The sequence below is a fragment of the Mastigoproctus giganteus genome, chromosome 4, assembly GCF_048544385.1.
Source record: "Mastigoproctus giganteus isolate SK-2022 chromosome 4, ASM4854438v1, whole genome shotgun sequence".
Classification (NCBI taxonomy): domain Eukaryota; kingdom Metazoa; phylum Arthropoda; class Arachnida; order Uropygi; family Thelyphonidae; genus Mastigoproctus; species Mastigoproctus giganteus.
The window spans coordinates 76551001-76568616 of record NC_143578.1 but is presented as its reverse complement, the minus strand read 5'-3'; the positions used below and the strand labels follow the sequence as shown (position 1 = coordinate 76568616).

At 37.9% G+C, this 17616-nt stretch overlaps 1 protein-coding gene across 1 annotated transcript in view; it reads left to right on the top strand.

The window, feature by feature from the left end:
* LOC150086849 (histone lysine demethylase PHF8-like) overlaps positions 1 to 17616 on the top strand; it is a 445826-nt gene that overhangs the window by 146349 nt on the left and 281861 nt on the right. The window contains exon 9 of the mRNA XM_090371623.1: positions 8646 to 8752. Coding sequence (XP_090227749.1) covers positions 8646 to 8752 — 107 coding nt within the window. The remainder of the gene's footprint in view (positions 1 to 8645; positions 8753 to 17616) is intronic.

Sequence of the window (17616 nt, the reverse complement as noted above, 5' to 3'; positions counted from 1 at the left end):
GTGGTGGAACCCATGTTTAGAGCTAAGTTCCAGTTTAGAGCTTAACTCTAGAGCTAAGTTCCAGTCAACCCTTCCCTATCTCTTCCATCATGCAGTATGATTGATGACTTTTGAGGTTATGATGAATGTCGTAGCGGGATCCAATATTCCTTACATTTCGAGGGTACAGCTCTAAAACAGTGTTCGCAGGCCGGCCATTAGTTTGTACACCGGACCGAACCTATTGGTAACTCTCTAGGAAGCTTCCGGATCAGCTGGAGTATAATCTTGCTACCTCTAATCTGCCAGATAGTGACTGGAGGGAGTCCGAGTAGTGTGTAGACGGGGAGCATTGTCGAGGCCATTTGTCGAGTTATGTCAAGGATCTGGGTATATTCTCACCACGTGTACGCCATATCCAAAAATTTCATTACTTCGTACAGCATGTCCCACCCACTTTTTCTTACTATTGAATTCACCATGAATTGTCAAACTAATAGAGCAAGCTTATCTGCGAAAAGATCTAAACCTCTCAAGCACTTCCTAATTCATTTCACAAATATACGTGGTCTCAATTATAATCTCAACGATGTCCATTTCCACTTGCAGTCTGCCAAACCCGATGTACTTTTTCTGACAGAATCTCAGTTATCGGTTGATTCAACTACTGCTCATCTCAGATGCCCAAATTATTCGTTGTATGATTCCTTTCGCCTCAAAGGTGGTACATGTGCATATGTCCATTCTGATATTCCCTGTCAGAGACTTGGCAATTTGGAATCTCCTCTCTTTGATCTTCTCTGGCTTAAAATCTCTCTACCTCATTGTGTCAAATTCATCTGTTGTCTCTACCGTTCTCCCAACTCAACTAATCACTTGGAGCTCTTTGACTTCCTCTCTTTGCAACTTGACTTTCTCCAGTCCAACTTTCCTAACAGTGGGGTAATTTTCCTTGGTGATTTTAATGTTCACAACTCCAGCTGGCTTCCGTTTTCTGGTCACACCGACCTAGCAGGTCGAGATGCTGAGGCTTTTGCAATTACTAATGACCTAGCACAGATTTTTCAATTACCTACAAGAATATCGGAGAATCCTAATCATACAGCCAATACGCTTGATCTTTTTCTCACAAACAACACTTCTAAGTACACGGTTGAAGTGAGAGGTCCTTTAGGCACTTCAGATCACAACTTGGTGATTGTCTCTTCTCCAGTGGAACCTTTATCTCATGGCTATTCCCAACCTCGTGTTGTTTGGCATTACAACAATGCAAAATGGGATGGCCTGCGAGACTTCTTTTCTTCTTTTCCATGGTCGGATTACTGTTTCAAAACTTCTGATGTCAACGTTTGCTCAGATTGTGTCAGTGAAATTATTCTTGCAGGAATGGAATCCTTTATCCCACACTCCACTTTAAAATCTCGTTCTTTATCTAAACCTTGGTTTTCCAATAAATGTGCTAAGGCTGTTCAAGAGAAGAATGTTGCATATCGTAATTGGCTTGTTTCTAATTCTTCAGTTTCATTTTCTGCCTACACTAAAGCTCGCAACAATTGCAAAGCGGTTATTAATCAGTCCAAACTAGAGTTTGAACAGGCTAAGAGTAGAAAACTTGCTTCTTGCCCTAATGGTAGCCGAGCATTCTGGTCTCTTGCCAAAGCTATTGGCCGCAACTTTTGCCCATCTCTGCTCCCACCTCTGTCCAAACCAGATGGTTCTGTTGTCATTTCAGCCAAAGATAAAGCTGACCTGCTAGCATCCCATTTTTCTTCCAGCTCATGTATTAATGATCTTGGTAAAACACCTCTCACCATTCCCAACACACTCCATTCAATGCCTCCTGTGGTCTTCCATCAAAAGGATATCAGAAGGATTTTGATGAATCTTGATGCTAATGAAAGCCCCAGGTCCTGATGGTATTTCTCCACTTGTTCTCAAAACCTGTGCTCCTGAATTTACTCCTATTCTTTGGCGCCTTTTTTCACTTTCTTATTCCAAAGGTGTTTTTCCTTCTGCTTGGAAATTTGCTCATATCCAGACAGTTCCTAAAAAGGGTAACAAATCCCTCCCATCCAATTATTGTCCCATTGCAATTTCTTCTACTCTTTCTAAATAATGGAGAAATCAATTAACCGCCATCTCTTAAACTACCTAGAAACCTTCCGTCTGATCAACGATCGCCAGTATGGATTCTGTCAGTGTCGATCCACTGGTGATAATCTGGCTTATGTTACCCATTTATGGACTAATTCGATGGAAAGGTTCAGTGAAACACAAGTAGTTGCTCTTTACATCTCAAAGGCTTTTGATCGTGTTTGGCATAAAGGTCTTCTAAACAAGCTTCCATCTTATGGTTTGCCAACTGTTTTTAGTAATTGGTTATCCATTTTTCTCTCTGATCGCTCACTGAAGGTGATGGTAGATGGTAGATGGCTCTCTGTCTTCTAACTTCTCCACTAATACCGGTGTCCCCTACGGTTCAGTTCTTTCCCCCACTCTTTTCCTCTTGTATATTAATGACCTTCTTCCATTGACTGGAAATCCTATCCATAGTTTTGCCGATGATAGCACATTGCATTCCACTTTCCATTTTGAGAAACCTTGTCCTGTTCAATCAGCTTCAACTTCTCAAAAATCTGCTACCAATTCCTTAACCGTATCCCCGTCCGCTGGGGTACGTACCAGCCCCAACTGGGTTCAGCAAGTTAATTCTATAATTTTTACTCTAATTACAGAGCTGAAACTCGCTATAGTTGGAGCCAGAACTGTTTTCTTGAATTTTCCCACTTAAATTTTCAAAACCTTCTATTGAATTTCACGCAAATGACAAAAATGTGACATCAAGTATGCAATTTTTTAGGCCTTTTTCAATTAATTTTTTTACCCCCGCCCTAACCAGCCTAGAGCTTATGAAACCCGACACTTGATTCGTTTCTTGGTGTAAAGCGCGCGAATTTCTTTTTACGGAGAGGAGCAGTTCTGATAAACAACTCCGCGTGAATACGAGCGAAGCGTGGGAGGTATATATCACGTCACCAGTAAGGGAGAAGTGTAAATAAACAAAAGACGAACAGGAGCTACTGTTTTTGACATAAGAAGCAATAAAGCCATACAGTACCAATAACAGTTTATGGAAGGTGAACAGAACGTATATCCTATCTTCAACGTGTATTGCTCCTACGAACAGAAGATCAAGGAAATTCATCTGTTGGAAACGGGAAAAACTGGTGTAAAACTGATATTTCACTGCATTATACTGATATATCACAGATAACACTGCAATGCGCATTTGATAAAAAAAAAAAAGTTTGCTTTATTGTAATTGTTTTTAGTAAACAATATCAGAACAGCAGTTTCCTAGGTTTGATCTTCTAACCAAATTTCGAGAAAATATTTCTATTTATAGCTGCGTTATAAACTTCTAAACTTCGAAACTGGTGCATCAAAAGAAAGAAAAACAAAATCATCCGCTATGAATTTCTTTCTTGAAATGTGTATTGTTCATATTTGTGAACTGCAATATTTGTAACAATACAAAGCTAACAGATTACAACTAACGGCTGCTCAAAAAGTATCGTTAGAAGATATTTCTTGTTACGCTTTGATGTCATCGCAAAGGGAGAAATTCTGTTTTAGCTCAGAAGCCGAATAAATTCACTATCCACGATCATAATGCTGTTCTGAACTGCCAAAAACAGATAAACTTCGCTGACAAATAGACTTACTCCCCATCACTTTTATTGTTTTACTGTGGTTTTTGGCAGATGAGTCGGTGACCTAAATGCAGTGCGGTTTCTTGTATTCTCTCTCTCTATTTCGGGATATCTGACCATGTGGTCATCACGTAATATAAACAGAAAATTTGTTTGTCGGAATGCTGTCCATCAATTATCAACTCTTTTACCGACCTTCTAATGTATGTTGTGTTCAAATAATCCACTTTGCGAAATTCGAAAGTGCTACATCAATTAGGAGCAAAAACGGTTTCCCCCAACATAATGAATTACTTTATATGTATAATAATGATTTTACTGACTGGAAGAAAGTGTCCAAATAAAACAATTGTACAAGGGCGAAAACATGCGGTCACTCAAAGGATAAGCAATACAGTGATGTTTGAAATTTATAATGCAGTTCACTAGCTAATATTTCCAGAGGAATTATTCTGGATTTTTTATCAAATGAGCACCAGACCAAAATCGGACTAATTAGTAATTCCGCATCCTAGGATGATCTGACTAATTAGAACTCCAGCATCTGTGATGAAACGTCGTGCACACCGATATCGTTTGCTACAGCAATAATATAAAGAAACGAAGCAAAATATTGTAACAGAGCTATAATGCAAAATAATGTTAGAAAGTAAAAATGCGAAATATTGTTCTCTAAAACAATTGCAGTTTCGGCATCCTAGGATGAAGTTGACTTAGAGCTGCAATGCTGTTTTTTTTTTTTATTATACTGTTTTTTACTGTTTGTGAGCTTATGTGTGTGTGTTCCGTATTGTGATGTTGTATTTGGGCATTCTGGCTACCTGGAAGCAGCGATCACCTGGACGACTGCCTCCAGGTACTCGTCCCTAGCAGGAGGGCAAGATCTCCCCTACTAACTGCACGCCCTCCTCCCTGGGGAACTACTAGTAGTAGTAGTAGTGGCATGTGATGCAAGAAAGCAAGTGTATGAGCTTATGCAGCATCAGCCAAAAAAAAAAAAAAAAAGTTTCCCAGGGAGGAAAGAAAAACTTGTATAAGATGAAGAGAGGGAAGGAGAAAAGAGGAGAAGCACTATCCCGGCCCAGGGAAGCCCCAATCCAGGATGGATTGCTAGAATAACACAAGAAAAAAAAAATAATAATAATATAATAAAATAAAATAAATAAATAATAATAAATAAAATAAATGAAAGTTAGCGCTCTTAGCCTTCTGCCCACCAAAAGGGTATTTTTTATTTTTCTCTCTCTCTCTCTCTCTCTCTCTCTCTCTCTCTCCAGGGTCGGACTAGAAAGGGTGGACTCCCTCCCCTAAGGAGTTTTTTCCCCTCAAGTGAAAGAAGGGAATTGGAAATTTCATGAAAATGAACCCTGTTTTTCTTCATTCGGTGAACGGCTACTCTGTCAGCGCAAGAGAAGTGAAATTACATTTGCAGCTCAGAATGGAATTCAAACATTGAAACACGACATTTTATGGTGAATTTTTCGGGCGTTGTGTGATAATGAAAATTCAATTTTTCTCTGGAAATTTTTTGATGATATCAAATGCATATCAAGGAAATATTGAAGTATTCAATAACAATTACTTACAATTTCCCAATCCCTCACTACGAGTAACGGATTGTTCTCACAATCTGTTACTAGCTGCGCATTTTTTTTTTCGTTTGTACACCAGTGAGATGCATGTGAAGTTCCTTCGATATCAGTTTTCGAAGTTTATAATGCAGCTATGAATAGAAATATTTTCTTGAAATTTCGTAAGAAGATCAAATATACATCCATGAAACTGCTGTTCCGATTTAGTCCTCTAGAAACAATTACAATAAAGCGAACTTTTTTTTTTTTTATGAAATGCGCATTGTAGTGATCAGTTTTACGAGTTTTTTTTCTTTCCGCTTCCAGTAGATGAATTTCCTTGATTTTTTTTTTTTTTTTTTTTGTAGATAATACATATTGAAGAAAGGAAATGCAATATTTTAGTTTTTCAAAACCAATTCGTTGCAATTCTTTGGTACAACAATTACGAAAAGCAATAAAGCTACTGTTCTGAGTGAGCCATGCAAATTAGTGTTCGCAAGTAATGATGCTCAACTGTTTGTTTTCCACGAAAGTTGTTTACAGTTTCATTTTCTCCTTGGATCACCTTGGTAACGCTAATGACGTAAGCTTGACCAGTCAATTATCTCTCTGCGTGCGTTGATTCGTTTTAGCCAGAGGCGCCGAGCTGACGCGCGAATTTTTGAACTAATGAAGTAATGCGTTTTATTTTCAAAGCTTCGATCTTGTTTTGCCGACATCAAAATTTAATAAATTGAAATGTGATCGTACATTTTTGCTGTTTTAGAGTGAATTAATAGTTTTTGCTGAGCGCTAAAGGTAGGAAATCAAAGAATATACTTCTGTTTATGTATATTGAGAGTTTCAATTTGGAAAATTGAGTAGAAATTATGAAAATTATTAGTTTTCTTCGGGGGGAGCAACTTTCGAGTTAGGGTTAAAAATTAGACAAAAACAGGGCAGACCAGGCTCGGGTTAAATGCCAATCTTCAGGTAATTCTCCAGTGGGGCAAAGACAACTTAGTTGATTTCAACCCTTCTAAAACTCAGTCTTGTCTTATATCTCGCAAAAAGGATTCTTCTGCTCCTATGCTTATCTTTAGTGACACTCTGATTTCTAGGCAAAATGATATATCTCTTTTCGGGATTACCCTGACTTCTAATCTCTCTTGGCATAAGCAAATTACAAATGTTGCTTCCTCTGCATCTAAAAAACTTGGTTTTCTCTTTCGCTCTCGGCTTTACTTTTCTTCCAAACAACTGCTCACTCTGTATAAATCGCAAATTCGCCCTGCCGTGGAATATTGTTCCCACATCTGGGGGTGGTGCCCCCAAAACCTCTCTCAGGCTTCTTGATTCCATTCAGAAGAGGGCAGTTAGGTTAATTAATGATTCATCTCTAACAGAGTCTCTCCACTCGCTTTCTCATAGACGTACTGTTTCTGCTGCATGCCTCTTCTACAGGTACTTCCATGGGCACTGTTCTTCTGAATTGGCTTCTATAATTCCCGCTTTCTCTTTCAAAACAGTCCGAACCGTGCCGCCACCAGCCAACATCCATTTACTGTCCAACTTCAAACCCACAGAACCAACTTTTCATCTTCCTCATTTATTCATTCAACTGCCGTTTTCTGGAACAACCTTCCTTCATACGTATTTCCTGAAAATTACAATCTACAGAAGTTCAAGTCCAATGTTAACAAATATCTTCTTTCGTCTTCTCAACCTCCAACCCAAGCAACGGTACTAAGTACTATAGGTTCTAATATCTCTTGTGTCTGGGGTTCACATAAAAAAAAAAACTTAACCCTATTATATCAACATCTGAAGACCTCTTCAATGTTACCCTTTTATTATGTCCAACATTACTGTATAATGTGTGACTATTAAATAACAAGACTTATTTGTTACTGGAATAAAATAAATATGAAATATTTCATACCTTACAAGTTATCCCCTTCAGAATTGCCTTTGGCTTGCATACACTGTTCCATACATTTCTTCCAGGCACAGAAACATCTTCTGTAAGCACTTTTAACACTTTGGTCAATTTTTTTTTCTGAATATCTTCAATGGACAGCAACTGGGTTCCCTTTAGTATACTTTTCAGTTTAGAGAAGAAAAAAAGTCACAAGGGTCTGCGAAGTAGGTTGCATGTGCACACAGGTATTTGTTTCTCGGCCAACATCTGGTAATGGAGCATCCAGCCATCCTTCCACAATTCAGGTCCCTTCTTTCGAATTTTTTCACACAGCCTTGTCAGAACTTCAGCGTTTGTTTGATTGATCATCCGATTTGGTGGGACGTATTCAGTCATAATAATTCCTTTAATATAGAAAAAAAGAAGTATGGTTTTTAATTTTGATTTTAACATTCTTGTTTTTTTTTTTTTTTTTTTTTTTTGTCCGAGGGATTGTTTTGTCTTCCATTGCAATGACTGTCTTAGTATCTGGATCGTATTAGAACAGCCAACGTTCATTGCAAGTGTTGCAGTATTCAGAAGGTCTGGATCATCTTCAGTTGTTTTTTTAAAAATACCTTTACAAACTTGGAGTCTTCCCATTCTTTGATTCTCATTCAAAATTTTTGGCACCATCTTGTTACACACTTCTCTCGTGCCTAAATTTTCAGTTAAAATTTGTCTAACTATTTCTTTGTCCATTTGAGTTCTGATGCAATCATTCTCATACTCAAATGATGATCACTTGTAATCAATGTCCTTACCCAGTCCACATTTTTATCAGGTTTCATGGATGGCCTGTTTATTCATTGTCTTCTATATTCTCTACAGTTTCTCTCACAATTGAGTCCCTTAATAAACCTGCTCTTGATAATTCATATCTATTGTTTGAATTAGAAGTGCATATCCTGGCATGTTACTAGACATTTGATTTGCTGCCAAGACCCCAATTTTTTTTGCTTCAGGGTGTCAACCCATTTTCTCAGCAACCCAATTTTATTTGTTAATGCATCATTTCGATTTCTAATTGTCATACTCCCTGCATCTAGACTAGAGAAATGAGTGATTAAAATTTACCCAAAACAAGAAGGTGGGGGGGGGTTTAAATACAAGTATACTTACAAATTAGTTGTTGAAGAACTCATGAAAATATAATATACACCTTGACCTTTAGAAGCCAAGGCTTCTAACCCTCCCCATTTTTTCTCTCCTCTTGGTCATTGACCAAGAGGAGGGAAAAATTATTGGGAGATATTTATAAACTCTCATACCAAAATTTTAACATTGAATGACTCTTATTATAATAAATGAAATTTTTATTATAATAAAGTAACATACTTTTTCATTGGTTAAATATTGCATTTTAATTATACTTGATAATTTAGCTGTTGTAGGAACTTTTGGATAACTTAAAATTAATTGTGGTATATTTAATATTAGAATATATGAAATGGAAAAACGAATTAAAACGCCTGAGAAATACCAGTTTCCTTCATTTGAACCTATACACTGGTTTGCAGTTCCATATATCCTTGACCAATTAAAGGGTAAGTAGAATTGTTCTAGAATGTTATGAGTACTATAAATATACTATTTAAAATGCTGCTTAACCATTGGACATTTTTATATTTAAGACTATCCTTGGAATAAATTTTTATTCTCTTTGATTTTATTATACATGATTACTAATTACATAATAATTACGTAATTCTAATTATGTAATAATGTGTAATAAAATTTTTCTTAAGCATCGTGTCTACAGCAGTTGAACCGACCAAAGTTGTATTATTAGAGGCATTGTTACATTACATGTTGTATGAAATCTTTCACAATGAGTTGCCCATCTTTCATACTTTTAATAAGAAATTCTCAAATATGTTAAATTTTCTACAGTTTGAAGCCTCATGCTCTACACATTTATGATTTTTTATGTTATATATATATATTTTTTTTTTATGTATTCAGGTGGATTTGTTTTAATAAATAATTATTTTATAACTAAACAATTTAACATACTGATAAATCAGCCAACAGTATAAAAATCAAAATTATCAGTGTCAAAATTCACTTAATAAAAAATGTATTTCATTGTTTAAGCACATTGGTAATGAAAGCTATTTGCTCTTTTGAGAATGTTTGATGCAGTTAAAACTAATCACGGTGTTCAAAATTAAGTTTAGTTCATTCAGAATGGAATTATATATTAGCAGTACTTACAACACTTGCTACACTTCATATAGTTGATGTGAATAACTGAAACTCTGGGAATTGTTAACTTTTTCTCTTCCTAGTGTCTTATACCATTAACTTTTTTTTCTACATTTGCTGTGTAACAATTACAAAAACAAACTTTCAGTGGTTTAACCAATTACTGGCAGCAAGGGGTGGAGTTTCAGCCCAAAGCTGTAAAAGTTTTTTTCTGTTCTCAAGCCACTTCAAAGACAAATTCAGTACAGCTGTTTAGAATTGTTTTGGGAGAGTTTGTTATTATTATTGTTGTTGTTGCTCTTATATCATTTCTCCCTGATTGCGGGAATCCACTCCATGATGGGTACTGCTACCAAGTACACAGGGTGATTGTAATGTCTGGTGTTACTGTTGGTCGAGGAAATCTCTGACTATTCTACAGATGTTCAGGATTGCAACTTTCTGGAGTTCCTTGTAAGTGTTCTCTGGGAGACCTATTGCTGCTAGGCTGCTATGTAGATCATTGAGTCAACCACTAGTATGGTGGTTGACTCGATGATCAGGATGATCGATTCTTCTTGCATATGCCACATCTCCTTCACCTCATGTCTCAGGTTCTTGTACTTCCTAATTTTTTCCTCATGGGTTTTCTGGACATTGCTAGTGTTGGGCACTGCTATGTCAATCAAGTAAGTAGTCTTTTCCCATCTTATCCACAAGGGTTATGTTCCAGTCTGTTGTGCTGGATGGTCTTATCTGTTATTATTGCACGGTCCTAGTACAGCTTGTGGGTTTGGGTCTCTAGTACTGCCTGGGGTTTGTGCTTGTAGTATGGTACACTTTCTTTGGTCAACTGGTATTTCCTCGCTAGCTTCTGATGTATTATCCTGGCTACCTGGTCGTGTCTATGAGTATACTCAGTCTGGGTGATCACCTTGCACCCCACGGTGATATGTTGGATTGTTTCTGAGGCCAGGTGGCATCATCAACATGTGTCATCTGACATTCCAGGCTCTTTTGCGATGTATTTTCTATAGTTTCTGGTATTGATTACCTGGTCTTGGATGGCCAGCATGAATCCTTCAGTGTTGGGGAATAGCGTCCCGCTGGCGTGCCATGCATTGGAACCAATGTTATCAATGTGATCTTGATGGAGGTCATTGTAGTGTCTTCTTTGCCCATCTACTTCGTTTCTTGTGCTGTCTGGGTGGGAGGGGTTCCTTGCTTAGATTGAGTGGGGTATACCACTTATCTATCTTCCTTATGGCCTGGTGGTGTGTTGTTCTCGAAGTAATTCTTCAGGTTAACTATCGCTGTTTTCTGTTGCTCTATCACAGGGATGACCAACTTAATTTGTGATGCGATCGACTTTTTTTTTTTTCAAAATGTGCCACGATCTACCATCTCGAGAATTTCATTGCACATGGTTAAAAAGGTTAATCAAAACACGTTGAAAAATGTTGTTTATAAATTTTATAGAGGGAAATTATGAAGAAGAGAGAAAAAAAATCAGTCTGAAATTGCTTAAATTATGCTGAATCCAAATTGTAAGAACCAGAATTTCTAAAGACAGAACAACATTAATGAAGATAATCATCTGCTTTTCTCCACATTAATGCGTCATAGACAGTAGCAGCATTATTGCTGATTGTGATTTGGATATGTATGCAAACAGCAGATGGTGTTGTCACAAAAGGGGAGATCAAAGAGTGACATGAGAAATTAGACACCTGTTAGCTTAACTTCTGTTCCAGGGAAAATAATGGAGTCAACAGCATGGGATTGTTAAGGGGGAGATCTTGTCTGACCAATTTGATTGTATACTAGGATGCAGTGACAAAACTGGAAGCAAAAAATAATTTTGATATCGTATATTTGGATTTGCATGAATGGTATAGAGGAGATCTAATCAAGAGCAGATGAGGTGGAATATATAAAGTTAAATGAAACCTTTGCTCTTTGAAAATGTTGGAAATGGAATCATTTTTGAGAGATGCCCAACAAGTATTACGGGCCTTCATAGTCGTTACGTCTACAGTCGGAAATTCTAGAAGTAACGGATGACTTTCTGGAGTGCATAATTTTACATTATTTTTATACCATAATCAATCCATAATCAATCAAACCCTTCACTATCTCTTCCATCATGCAGTATGATTGATGACTTTTGAGGTTATGATGAACGTCGTGGCGAGATCCAATATTCCTTACATTTCGAGGGTACAGCTCTAAAACGGTTTTCGCAGGCCGGCCGCTAGTTAGTACACCGGACCGAACCTATTGGTAACTCTCTAGGAGGCTTCCGGATCAGCTAGTGTATAATCTTGCTACCTCTACTCTGCCAGATAGTGACTGGAGGGAGTCCGAGTAGCGTGTATACGGGGAGCATTGTCGAAGCCACGTTATGTCAAGGATCTGGGTATATTCTTACCACATGTACGCCATATCCAAAAATTTCATTACTTCATACAGCATGTCCCACCCACTTTTTTTACTATTGAATACACCATGAATTGTCAAACTAATAGAACAAGCTTATCTGCGAAAAGATCTAAACCTCCCAAGGATTTCCTAATTCATTTCACAAATATACGTGGTCTCAATTCTAATCTCAACGATGTCCATTTCCACTTGCAGTCTGCCAAACCCCATGTACTTTTTCTAACAGAATCTCAGTTATCGGTTGATTCAACTACTGCTCATCTCAGATGCCCAAATTATTCGCTGTATGATTCCTTTCGCCTCAAAAGTGGTACTTGTGCATATGTCCGTTCTGATATTCCCTGTCAGAGACTTGGCAATTTGGAATCTCCTCTCTTTGATCTTCTCTGGCTTAAAATCTCTCTACCTCATTGTGTCAAATTCATCTGTTGTCTCTACCGTTCTCCCAACTCCACTAATCACTTGGAGCTCTTTGACTTCCTCTCGTTGCAACTTGACTTCCTCCAGTTCAACTTTCCTAACAGTGAGGTAATTTTACTTGGTGATTTTAATGTTCACAACTCCAGCTGGCTTCCGTTTTCTAGTCACACCGACCCAGCAGGTCGAGATGTTGAGGCTTTCGCAATTACTAATGACCTAGCACAGATTGTTCATTTACCTACAAGAATACCGGACAATCCGAATCATACAGCCAATACGCTTGATCTTTTTCTCACAAACAACCCTTCTAAGTACACGGTCGAAGTGAGAGGTCCTTTAGGCACTTCAGATCACAACTTGGTGATTGTCTCTTCTCCAATGGAACCTTTATCTCATGGCTATTCCCAACCTCGTGTTGTTTGGCATTACAAGAATGCAAAATGGGATGACCTGCGAGACTTCTTTTCTTCTTTTCCTTGGTCAGATTACTGTTTCAAAACTCCTGATGTCAACGTTTGCTCAGATCGTGGTCAGTGAAATTATTCTTGCAGGAATGGAATCCTTTATCCCACACTCCACTTTAAAATCTCGTCCTTTATCTAAACCTTGGTTTTCCAATAAATGTGCTAAGGCTGTTCAAGAGAAGAATGTTGCATATCGTAATTGGCTTGTTTCTAATTCTTCAGTTTCATTTTCTGCCTACACCAAAGCTCGCAACAATTGTAAAGCAGTTATTAATCAGTCCAAACTAGAGTTTGAACAGGCTAAGAGTAGAAAACTTGCTTCTTGCCCTAATGGTAGCCGAGCATTCTGGTCTCTTGCCAAAGCTATTGGCCGCAACTTTTGCCCATCTCTGTTTCCACCTCTGTCCAAACCAGATGGTTCTGTTGTCACTTCAGCCAAGGATAAAGCTGACCTGCTAGCATCCCATTTTTCTTCCAGCTCATGTATTAATGAACTTGGTAAAACACCTCCCACCATTCCCAACACGGTCCATTCATGCCTCCTGTAGTCTTCCGTCAAAAGGATATCAGAAGGATTTTGATGAATCTTGATGCTAAGAAAGCTCCAGGTCCTGATGGTATTTCTCCACTTGTTCTCAAAATCTGTGCTCCTGAACTTACTCCTATTCTTTGCCGCCTTTTTTCACTTTCTTATTCCAAAGGTGTTTTTCCTTCTGCTTGGAAATTTGCTCATATCCAGCCAGTTCCTAAAAAGAGTGACAAGTCCCTCCCATCCAATTATCGTCCCAGTGCAATTACTTCTACTCTTTCTAAAGTAATGGAGAAATCAATTAACCTCCAACTCTTAAACTACCTAGAAACCTTCCGTCTGATCAACGATCGCCAGTATGGATTCCATCAGTGTCGATCCACTGGTGATATTCTGGCTTATGTTACCCATTTATGGACTACTTCAATGGAAAGGTTCGGTGAAACACAAGTAGTTGCTCTTGACATCTCAAAGGCTTTCGATCGTGTTTGGCATAAAGGTGTAAACAAGCTTCCATCTTATGGTTTGCCAACTGTTTTTAGTAATTGGTTATCCAGTTTTCTCTCTGATCGCTCACTGAGGGTGATGGTAGATGGCCCTCTGTCTTCTAACTTCTCCACTAATGCCGGTGTCCCTCTAGGTTCAGTTCTTTCCCCCACTCTTTTCCTCTTGTATATCAATGACCTTCTTCCATTGACTGGAAATCCTATCCATAGTTTTGCCGATGATAGCACATTGCATTCAACTTTCCATTTTGAGAAACCTTGCCCTGCTCAATCAGCTTCAACTTCTCGAAAATCTGCTACCAATTCCTTAAATGCCGATCTTCAGGTAATTCTCCAGTGGGGCAAAGACAACTTAGTTGATTCCAACCCTTCTAAAATTCAGTCTTGTCTTATATCTCGCAAAAAGGATTCTTCTGCTCCTATGCTTATCTTTAGTGACACTCCAATTTCTAGGCAAAAGGATATATCTCTTTTGGGGATTACCCTGACTTCTAATCTCACTTGGCACAAGCACATTACAAATATTGCTTCCTCTGCATCAAGAAAACTTGGTTTTCTCTTTCGCTCTCGGCGTTACTTTTCTTCCAAACAGCTGCTCACTCTGTATAAATCGCAAATCCGCCCTGCCATGGAATATTGTTCCCACATTTGGGGTGGTGCCCCCAAAACCTCTCTCAGGCTTCTTGATTCCATTCAGAAGAGGGCAGTTAGGTTAATAAATGATTCATCTCTAACAGAGTCTCTCCACTCGCTTTCTCATAGACGTACTGTTTCTGCTGCATGCCTCTTCTACAGATATTTCCATGGGCACTGTTCTTCTGAATTGGCTTCTATAATTCCCACTCTCTCTTTCAAAACAGTCCGAACACGTGCCGCCACCAGCCAACATCCATTTACTGTCCAACTTCAAACCCACAGAACCAACTTTTCATCTTCCTCATTTATTCATTCAACTGCCGTTTTCTGGAACAACCTTCCTTCATACGTATTTCCTAAAAATTACAATCTACAGAAGTTCAAGTCCAATGTCAACAAATATCTTCTTTTGTCTTCTGAACCTCCAACCCAAGCACGGTACTAAGTACTATAGGTTCTAATACCTCTCGTGTTTGGGGTTCACATAAAAAAAAAAAAAAAAAATCACAGATATCACAAACAGCTCCAAATGTATTTTTCAGAAATTGTCATTCAAATTCTTTATAGGAGTTACGGTCATGTTCAATGTTCTTGTAAATGATTTCATGCTCGACTGCTGTTGAAACTGCTGAAGGATCTACAACAGGCGATTGAGCCGAAATATGATTTTGTTTCTTTTTGGATGATGCAATCGAAGCTGGTTGTTGCAGTATACTCTGTATAGCCAGCTCAGGAATCAATTGAAAATCATCAGGTAATTCATTTGAACCCAAATCTTCTGGATTGAAATCTTCAAGAGGTTCTTGAATATAATTTCGTGATGTTGATGATCCATCTTTTTCATGAGAAGTCAATGTAGAATCTTTGATGTTGATCATTATCTCGAGAAGCAGATTTTATTAAACTTTGCTTCTTTTTCTTTTTATTTATTTATTTATTTTTTTTTTGTTCTGTATGTCTTTGAATCTTTTATGCTTGCATAATTCTCCCCATTTTGCTCAGCTGCAGTTTTAGCCATCTTTGAAATAATCTTATAGGTTGTTAACTGAAATTAGATTTGGTATTTTTACAATTCACTAGTTAGTGAAATCCAGTTGTAGAATAGTATGATGTCATAACCAAAAACTTCAGCAAGAAGTGATTGTTGTTTGTTGAAGTCATTGTTTTATTGTTGTGTTCTAAAATTGAAGCTTTTTTTCTTGCATAATATTACTATCCGCTACTTGCTCTACTGAATCATTATTATTGACTGAGTTATCGTCATTTTGGAAGTGACGTCATTTCGGTCTCTCATGTAATGTTTTATTCTCACGCCCACTACTTACTCCACCGAATCATCATTAGTGACTGAATAGGAAGTGACATCATTTGCATGATTTCCTTAAGAAAATTTCGTTACCAATTGGTTTTGCATTAGTCAGAAAATGTAATAGGTGTCGCCATAGATGTTTTCACATCAAAAAGACATTGAACCTCCTGAAAGGGTCCTAAGAGAGCAAAGAATTACGATTAAAAATTTTTCATGTATGCTAATACAAGGAAGAAAAGAACGAATCAGGTTGGACCCTTGTCTACTGGGTGTGGGAACTTCTTAAGACATCCCAGCTGATGTGGATGAATTGAACAGGTACTGTGCATCTGTCTTTACTGAAGAAAGACCCTTCGTGCTGAGAAGAGGCTGTGCAAGTGAGGCTCAGCCATATAAATTAATGATTTCAAAATTACAAATGACTGTTTATTAGAAAAACTTTTGAGCACAAAGGCAATTTAGGCTCCTGGAGTTGATGGCATATACCCAGTAATTTTGAGGGAGGCTGCCAGAGAGTATTGAACCATTGAAGTTAATTATTAGGGCAACTTTGGACTGGAGGAAATTCCTTTGGATTGGAGAAGTGCCAACATATCACCAATATATAAAGGCAGTTCTAAGAATGAAGTTGGTAACTACAGACCAGTTAGTCTAACTTCAGTGGTAGGGAAAAACTTAGAAACAATGATTAAGAGTCCAGTACAGAGACATTTAGATGCCATTCTGAATAACATATAACATGGTTTTATTAAGGGAAAATCATGTTTAACTAACTTAGTAAGCTATTTTGACACAGTTACTGATGAGCTGGATATAGGGAACAATTTCGACATGGTTTATTTGGATTTTAGCAGGGCATTTGACTCAGTCTCTGATGAGAGTTTATTATATAAAGTGAAACATTTTGGGATTACTGGAAAAATTCCAAGATGGATTGCTGGGTGGTTGCAGAGCAGAAGGTAGAGGGCTGTGATTAAAGGATATTCTTTAAATTGGTTTGAAGTCAGAAGTGGGCTCGGACCATTGTTTTTTCTGATTTTCATAAATGACAATGAGATAAGCTGCTTGGTGTCAAAATTTGTAAACATCATAAAGATTGGTAGAGTAGTTAATGATCAGTACCAAACAGTGCTCCTTCAGGATCACTTGAACAGGCTGCAAAAATGGTCAGAAAAGTAGTAGCTGTGTTTTAATGCAGCAAAATGCAAAGTCTTACACTTGGGGAATATCACCACAAAGTGAATTACACACTTGGTGGGATTGAATTAAAAATAATAGTTAAAATAAGGACAGATATAAAATTTTCTGAGCAGTGTGAAGAGGCAGCCAGAAAGCCCATGGTATTCTACCAATGATTTATCGAACATTATCCTGCAGAGATGTAGAGGTCATAGTTCCACTGTATAAGGCAATTGTAAGACCACATTTGGAATACTGTGTTCATGCATAGAGATCTCATCTGTAAAAAGACATTGAGCTCCTTGAAAGGGTACAAAGACAGGCAACCTGCATGGTGAGCTTTGCAACCAGGAGGCCTCCTTAGCCAAGTGGTCCTTGAGTAGACTGGCGTTCAAGCCCCTAACTGCTAAATATGGTCAATCTGCCAACCCGCACTGAACCAGCGTGGCAGATTATGGTCCATTTCCCTCAACATGAATTGTTGAGGAGGCTTCCATCCTGCAGTGGGTTGATAATGGCTGCAGTTTACCTTTGCCTTTTTTACCTCAGAGATGACCTGATTGAGGTTTATAATGCTCTGAAAGGGGTTAGTGAAATGAACGAAGATGGAATTTAAGAGGTTTATATTAGATTGTAGGAAGTTTTTTTTTAGCCAGTGAGTCATTGATCACTGAACAGGTTGCCTTCAGAGGTAGTTGAGGCTGACAGTTTGAAAAAATTCAAAGGTCAACTGGATAGT